Source organism: Malus sylvestris, chromosome 7 (genome assembly GCF_916048215.2).
Source record: "Malus sylvestris chromosome 7, drMalSylv7.2, whole genome shotgun sequence".
NCBI classification, from domain to species: Eukaryota; Viridiplantae; Streptophyta; class Magnoliopsida; order Rosales; family Rosaceae; genus Malus; species Malus sylvestris.
In genome coordinates, this window is record NC_062266.1 from 23,293,891 (window position 1) to 23,302,724 (window position 8,834).

At 37.1% G+C, this 8,834-nt stretch overlaps 1 protein-coding gene across 1 annotated transcript; it reads left to right on the forward strand.

Moving 5' to 3' along the window:
- The first annotated feature begins 3,960 nt into the window (after window positions 1-3,960).
- On the forward strand, window positions 3,961-4,903 carry LOC126629818 (NDR1/HIN1-like protein 12). The gene has a single exon (XM_050299957.1). The coding sequence runs from the start codon at window positions 4,060-4,062 to the stop codon at window positions 4,699-4,701; it is 642 nt and encodes a 213-aa protein (XP_050155914.1). The 5' UTR covers window positions 3,961-4,059; the 3' UTR covers window positions 4,702-4,903.
- Window positions 4,904-8,834: the final 3,931 nt, after the last annotated feature.

Here is an 8,834-nt window from a genome sequence, read left to right on the forward strand (position 1 = left end):
AAGGAATTGTGATAACTGGTAGAAATTAAAGAAGAGTTTAATTTGGGCCTATCATAGTAATTATCTTCCAAAGTAAATTTTTCGGGTCGGGGCATTACACGTAACTTCCCAAGAGTTTCAATAAGCTTCTAGAACAACATCCTAAAGTTTTGGAATAATCCAACGGTCAGATCTCCGCTAATCGCTAACATTAAGTGGCGGCTGACGTTTTGATTTACAAACTTAGAAAACTCATCCCAAAAGATCCGTACTTCAGATTCCCAATCCGTCAGTTCCTAATATTCTTAAATATTATGTACTACTATGTATTAAAGTTTGGTGACGATCCAATGGTCGTATCATCGAATCATATAATAACCAAGTGGTGGCCCTTAACGGAAATATAACCAAACGGAATTTCGTCAATCGGATGTCTAATATGAAATCGGGGCACCCATTTTAGAAGGACCGTAAACTTAGGAACAGCCTTGTAGGAGGACCGTAAACATGCAGTTGTTTTTAACCATATCCCACTTGGGTAACCAAAACCACTTTGGTCAGCCATCTTTCCAATTACTTCCACAAGTAAATTTTAGTCGAAGTACAAATTAGTTTCCGTTGTAAGAGTGAATTGAATATTGAGAAAGCTATGAAGATCTATCAACATGTGGTGTAGTGAAAGGAAGTAGTATTGTACATTCCGAGGAAGTCTACCTTTGGTGTCAATTCTCAAATCTTACATGGGATATCACCAAATGGTGAAGTGAAGTACACCATCAATCCATTTTCTCGTACTACATCAGTTTTCCTTGCGAATTTTTGAACAAGTCTTACTTCATTGAGAGAACTTAGTTACTAAAGCTTACCACTTAGGAATTTACCTAACAAGGGACTAAACACTTTATCTTGGGAACCTCAAACTTATCCGCGAAGGTGAAAGACTGAATCTTAGGATCGTACCTATATTTTAGCAACTTAATCTGGTGACGATTAAAATCGTTAATCCATATTTTGAATTGTTGGTCTTTCCGATAAACATTTTGAGCCCTAGTTTTCTTCCATAACCCGACAAATTCGTAGTAGTCTTTTCGACGACTTTCTCATCTACTTTAGCAATGAGACCAAATTCTCTAAGGACTGTTAGTCAGCTTTATACCAAATTGCTTGACTATAAACTTTGATTAAATTGGTACTCTTCTTGGGAGACATGATCTATGTGGACGAGATTCTTTTCTTTTTCCCAAAAGGTTGTAGCGAAAGAAAGTTGAAATTCTCACAAGTGTTGTGAAATGCGAGATATTTTGGCCTTATCGATTTTATCAGCAGTCCATTAACGACTTTTCAGATATAATGTTTTTCTATCCAAGTCGACCAAGGAAAATTAGTTTGGTTTGGGATGTTGATTATGAGTAAAGTTTTTGACAACCGATTTGTTGTCTCGCTTTACCTCTGTTTTACACCCTTCGATGACATGGATTATTTTGAAATCCATGGTGATGTTTTTCTTGGATGTTTTGGTCGTGTAGAGGCAGTATGGCAGAGTATCGCTTATAACCGTTCGACATGAACCATCTTATTCATGACTTAGAGTCAACAGTTAGCACCTTTACTTGAAAAGTGGATGACACTTCATCAATCTTAGACCTCTCAAGTACATATTCTTTTGAAAAGAATTAGATTTCTGACAATGGCGTTAGATGAACCAAATCAATGTCCACGATTGCACTAACGTGCATTCCTCCGATTGTGTAAATGTAATTATTATTTACCACATCAAAAGACGTGTATACCTTTGCACACCTTCAGCTTGTCTTATCTCATTTCAAGTGGAATTCACAAGTATTGACATGGCATTACCTACAAACCACCAAGAAATCGTTCGAATGGTTATAATCACTTCCTTTATTCGATCGAAGATGGGGAACTATCACATAAGCTATCGGCACGAGGTATCTAGTACATGTGGATATTATGATGATGTTTCGGTGATTATCGACCAACTTGACAAGTTAGCTTACTTTTTGTTAGTCTAGAGGGACTACATTTTAGATCACTTGAGAAAATTACTCATTCTTGAAATTATCAAATTTTTCTGGTGTTTAGACTAGCATTTATTCTAACTGTGATTCCATATTCACCTCTTGTGCTAGAAGGCATTCTAGTCATCCTTGGGTACATGTCCACCCCATTGTACTTCGTATGATTTTTTATGGAGACAGACCGTCTAGGAAAAATTTGTCTCAAACTCGGTGGAAACCCTAGAAATGGGTAGCTTCGACCGTCACCTTCGCCACCCCTATAGTTGTTTGGGCTTTGTTCTAGGTCTCAAGGGAAGTTTAATGGTGATGAAGATCGAAAGAATTCACTTCACAAATGATGGTTCAAAGCCGAGAACCACCCGTACCCGTCAGTGGGTTTCTAGCAACATCGAGCTAAAACTCATTAGGTTTAGCTAGAATTAGGTGATGGGGAGGTTGTGATGAGGTTTGATGATGATGGGAGGTTGAAGAAAGCCGGAAATTAGACGGAAAAATCGTCGGATTTTCGACCTAGAACTGGGTCGACGGCGGGTCCAAGGCCAACCAGGTCGAGGGGGGTTCGGATCCCCTCCTTCTCTCATTTCCATATTGTTTCTCCCTTATCTCCTCCTAATTGGTCCATCTCCTTACCTCCTTCTTCTGGTTGGTCTATCCACCCTCATTTTCTCTCCTCCAATTAGGCAATCCCTTCCCCCATCTCTCATTTCTTCCTCATCTCATCCATCTCTCTCTCATCACAATCATCCATATGGCTCCCTAAAACAAGTCACAAAAATATCTCCAAAATATGAAATTTATCAATTTGTCCTCGATATTTGATGTTTAGTAAAATTTTAACTGTAGCTCCAATTTTGATTTCGTTTGCACCTACGCGTTCGTATCGTCGAGTACTTTGAGAATATGATAAAATAATAGCTCGTACGCGTAAAAGACAGTAAACTAAAGTCAACAATCTCGATTCTGGGGCAATTTCGTCAATTTCACACTTTTAAAATTAATAAAATTATAAAATCAGGGACAGGTTACAAAATCCCCCCAGTCATTGTTTTGTTGTTAGTTTAACTTAGTTTTCAATTTTATAAGTTTAATTTTTGTTGATTAGCATTCCTTCTAATCCCCAGAATAGAACGATCCCTACTTACTTGTACTACGATTGCATAATTTATAGGGTTTAATTTGTGTGTTAGTTTCTACCAAATCACATACAAAATAAAATATCTACATAACAAAAGAATGCTATTTGACTCAAAATTAATTTACTTACAAAATAAAGCAATGTTATTTGATTCGAAGCTAATTTACCTATTATTTGTACATATATCTTATAGTAATAAAATGTGTCAAATTTATGTAATAATGTATAAAAAAAAATAAGTTGCCTACAAAATAAAAGAATGTTGTTTGATTCATTATTAATTTACCTACAAAATATATATTATTTGCTAATCATAAATTTACATATAGGTAAATTAATTACTTTAACATATATGTTAGTACTGTGCATATATATATATATATATATATATTGAACTTATAGTAGTACTATATACTTTTGAACGTGTGTATATGTGTGTGTGTGTGTGTGTGTTAGGGGTAATAGTATGTGCAATAATTATTTGTTCATTATAATTAAGGTGAGCAATAACATTTATTGATTTAATTTGATTATTGTGGCACAAGCTGTAAATATTTTGTAATCATAGGTCAATTACTTTTTTACTTGGCAGTTTTTTTTTTTAAATTTGAATTTTATTTAGATATTTAGAATTAGATGAGGTTTTATCTAAGAAATAAAAGTTGTAAGAGTTTATATCTATCGAAAGAGAGAGAGGGAGAGAGAGAAATTAATGTTAAGAAGGTAAAGCAGAGGTGGACGTGGCAAGTGAGGGAGATATAAAAAGCTAAGGAAGAAGAAGAATCTGTGGGACAATTGGAACACAAAAGGTTAAGGGGAAAAGAAAGGGAGAGTATTGTTTGCTTTTCAGAGAACTATTCTTGGTCTTTATCTCTATCTATAAATCAATCAAAATCTCACACACCCATGGCAAAAGAACACACTAAGAAAGAAACCCCAGGCCACCACCTCCCTAAAATGACCAAGGACAAACCCAGCGGCCCCTACAGAGCCTTGTGCACCTGCCTCTCCATCTTCCTCCTCCTCGCTGGCGTCACGGCCCTCACCCTCTGGCTCGTCTACCGCCCCCACAAACCCCAGTTCACCATCGTCGGTGCCGCCGTCTACAGCCTCAACGTCACCTCCCCTCCCTTAATCTCCACCGCCATGCAGTTCACCCTCGTCACCAGAAACCCCAATCGCCGCGTCTCCATCTACTACGACCGCCTCTCTGCCTTCGTCGCCTATAAGAACCAGGCGATCACACCGCAGGTGGCACTGCCACCGCTGGTGCACGAGCATCGAAGCACGGTGGCTGTGTCGCCGGTTCTGGGTGGTGGGGAGGTGCCGGTGGCGGTGGAGGTGGTGAATGGGCTGATGATGGACGAGGTGTACGGGGTGGTGGGGCTAAGGGTGGTGGTGACGGGGAGGCTGAGGTGGAAGGCCGGCGCAATAAGGACGGGGCACTACGGGATTTATGTGAAATGTGATGTTTTGGTTGGATTGAAGAGAGGTTTTGTAGGTCAAGTGCCCTTGCTTGGTAATCCTGCATGTAAGGTTGATATATGAGCATCATAATAAAAATTAGATTTCAATTAGGTCTGCCGACTTTTTTCCTTCTGTATTTTGTGCAGTTTTTCTTTGGTTAATTTTGTCTAGTTTTTCCTTATTCATTTAATCTGTAATACTAGTCATCGATGGTGGGTCAACTTAAGGAAGTTAATTGTAACCATTTGAGCATATAATAAATGAACAAGGATATAATATGCTAGGGTTGTTTCTTCTTCTTCTTCTCCTCCTCCTTTCGCACTCAAAACTAGCTCCATATCTATACTTTATGTACATATTTGTTGCTCTTGGTTTGGTGTTTGAATGCATGGTTTATTGGTGTTCATGTTCTAGCATTGCCACATGGTATAAACATGACGTTTGGACGCTTGGCTATCCATGCAGTTGATTAGCTATAACCGCTTGTCTTTACCATCATTTTATGTACATATATAATAACTTTTCATTTTGAAAAAAAAATATGTATATATGTATATAACTACATATTAATAGAACCCTATTCCTCAACTAAAAGAGGGTGCAAAGACTGTCTAGTCTTCTATTACAACAAAAAAAGGTAAGGGTATTAATGTAATTTCATAAAATACAATTTGCTAATTTTTGTTTAAGCTTCACTACAAGTGTTTTTAACATCTTTGATTTTAAAAATTAAAAAAATGATTTTTTTTTTTGAAAAAAAAAACATAAATAATAATAACAAATAAAAAAAATTAAAAATAAACCTCTTTCTCTTCCCACTCTCACATTCTTCCTCTCTCCTTCAATTTTAAAAACAAAAATAGAAATTTCACACACACAAGTTTGTGGTCATATACTAGTTTAATATCTATATAAGCCAAAGTAAAGGTTTGTATTCTTTTTGGATTGCTTCCGTAGAAACTATTACAAGTGATTTTTACTACAAAATATTTTATATTAAAATGTTTCGAGTTCTCCCCAAAAAGATTTGGGAGTGTTACTACCTGTCAATTGCTTCCTTACAACTTCTTTTCTTTACAAATATTTTTTATATATGAATCAGAAGCCAAACCTAACGTAGTCTGAACCACTTTTTAGAGGCATTACTAAACATTAATTAACGATTGACTTCTTACTTTAAATTTTAACTTTAATTGTTTTAGGTAATTCATTTAAGATGAATATCTTCAGCACTAAGAGCTGCCTAAAGCTAGCAAGATTTCTTACTTTGCGAGATTCCGGAGTATTTTTATCGTTACAATTTTACCTTTGCTTTTTAAAAAGGTTTTTTTTATGGTTCGATCTTGTGACCTTTCGGTCACAAAAGAGCACTATTTTTGTTGTGCCAAAGCTCCCTCAAAGGTGTTTTCGCCCAGGGGTGAATACCTTCAGTACTAATCTCTATTTATACTTCTTCAGTTAAGAATGAGGTAGAGTAACATGGATGGAATCCGGCCCAATTGCCTAATGGGCATCGCATCTCTCAATTTTCTCTGCAATACTTATATTCTCGGTGTCTAGCTAGTGCATGCAGCTTAAGGTATCGGATTCACATCTTACTTAAAGATTGGCATTTGTTATGAGTCAATATTATTATTGTGAAGGACCTAAATCATCGAGAAAAATTTAGTGGGATCACTTTCAAGGATAAAGCAAAGTAAAGTGATTCAATTTTCATACACACACAGAGTGGAGAAGAAAAAGAACATAGAAAAATCAGATTCACCTTCTATGTGCAGGAACTTGCTTGGATAAATCATTCTCGTTCATTTAAAACAGCTTGAATGGCTTGTAATGAATGTTGAGGCACCTGACTCCAACTTGCAGTACACCATCACACACTCTGGTCTATTTGCTGCAATCAACAAATTAAATTATACAGCAGCTTGACAAGCGTAAAATAAACAAATAAAACAACTTTTGAGAGGCTTTGGAACCTATAATTTGAGCCCATGGTAAACCCACTCATTTCGCCGTGGCATAAGAGTAGTTTGCGCATTCTAATGTCTTTTGCTATACGTAAAATATGTTTTTCTAGATTCTACTGAACATATGACAATTTTGTAATTTGTCGTCTTAATTTTATTTTTAGGGTTAGGATTTGGAAACAACTTTTGGAGGTTGTACTCAAACTTGTTACATTTTTCTTTTGGTAATAAATTAAGTTCTCTCATCTGTAGAAATATTTCTGTAAAGAAATGCAAAGGTTTTACCAATATAAACATACACATTATGCAGACTCATGTGGAATGTGCTTAATTCTGTTCTCTTCAAACCTGATCACCATGTGGGTGTTAAAAAGGGTAGTTATTGAATAATCTTAGCCAACATGTGGGAATAGTTGATTGATTGATTAAACGTTGGTTATTAATAGGGCTGATTTTTGGATGGATCAGATTGGAAACAAGCATAAGAAAAACTCTGATTTTTTTGATAGATCAGATCGGAAACAAGTATTCCTTTTATTAACGCACACTGGCGAATCAATTAAGGGGCAAGAAGGGTCAGCTGACCTTCCGGACTTCGGTGAATATCCAAGGATGACATGGGTGATGCCTCTTTGGAGGTTGGAGTTGCCCCTCGTAAATGTCCTTCAACTGCTTGATAAAATGCCTCAACAGTTGCCCTTCTTATTATTGTTTGGGTTAATATTTAAACATTAGACTTAGATGAAGGACAGCCCAAGGGTGCCAACTAAAAAGGGATTTGCCCAAAGCCCAACACCAAGCCCAGAGGCAAATTGAAGCCTTCTCAGCCAAAATGCAAAGCCATGTGCTTACTATTGAAGTGATAAGCGATGGAGACTAACCTACTACCAAAGAACACTTTCTAGTAGCATTCCAAGTAAAAAGTTGATGACTCACTACCCTCCAAGTGCTTTCGGGCAAGAACAAAGTTACAATAGATGGGCTAATTTGCCTATAAAAGGAGGAAGAGGCCCCAGAGATAAGGACACTCAACCAATCAAACAAACAAACATACAAACTTGCGCTCTAGCCAAATTTGCATCCAAAAGCTGAAATCAACCTAGATTCAATCATTTTTAGCGACAAGCTATCTCTTGTCTAGTTTAAAGCTCTGTTATCTCCCTTAGTGGTGTAGTGTTGATTCCCATATGTAATTTGTTTACCATCCATCTCTTTTTAGCATATAAACCCCTATTAATTCAAGGAGAAGTGATTGCAAGAGGTTTAACCTTAACAGACATGGTGAAATCTTGCCTGACGCTCTTTGTTTGTTTTCTAAATTTGTAGATCTACTACTTAATGCATTCTTCAGTATGTATTCAAGTTATTTCCACCTGTTCTCCTACTTTAAGAGTCATTTGTATCTGGATCCGGCTAGTTTAATGGATATGTTATCATTAAAAGCAATCTAGGACCAAACAAATTACTTAAGGGTATCTGGACTCCCTTCATCCAAACATACAAGACTATGAACTAAAAGTCCTTGTTTACAAGGCAAGAAAAAGAACTTAATGTGGATTTAACCCATTCACGACAATCCTTTGATAACAAGAAGTCTGAGTAACTTGGGGCACAAGTAATCGATTTAAAACACTCGTGTTCTACCTCTGTTATACTGAGATAGTAATGGCACGCCTAGCACTTAGTTAGTTTTGATTGCGAGCCTCAAGGCCTACACCTAAGGCCCCACAAAGGCACCTTTCAAAACTAACTTTGTCATCTTCTTGTAGCACATCAACAAGTAAGAGCCCGACTACACATCCAAAGTGTCAATCCCTTGGGGAGCTGTGCTGAGGTCCGAGGATCATTCTCTAAAGAAATCTTCGCATCGAACATAGTTTTGGCACACCCAGTGGTATATTCATAGTTTTGTATGTCAAGAAAAAGAAGGAATGAGAAAACCTTCAGGTGGAACACAAAATACGGGCCACCCCAGTGTCTACCAAGATCAAACATGACAAATCATCCAGAGGATTTTCCCTCCCTGCAAGGGCCAACTATTCTAGAAAGCCCAACTTCATTCAAGAAGTTAGGAGGGAAGGTAACCAATGAAGATTTGCAAGCCACCATGGTACAAGTTCTGAAAAGTATGGAGAATATCACTCTAGAAACTAGAGGAGAAGTGAGCAAACTCTATTCCTTAACAAGGAGTCTGCAAAGAAGATTAGATCTAGAGTACTCTACTCCAAAAAATGGTTATGCTAGGGA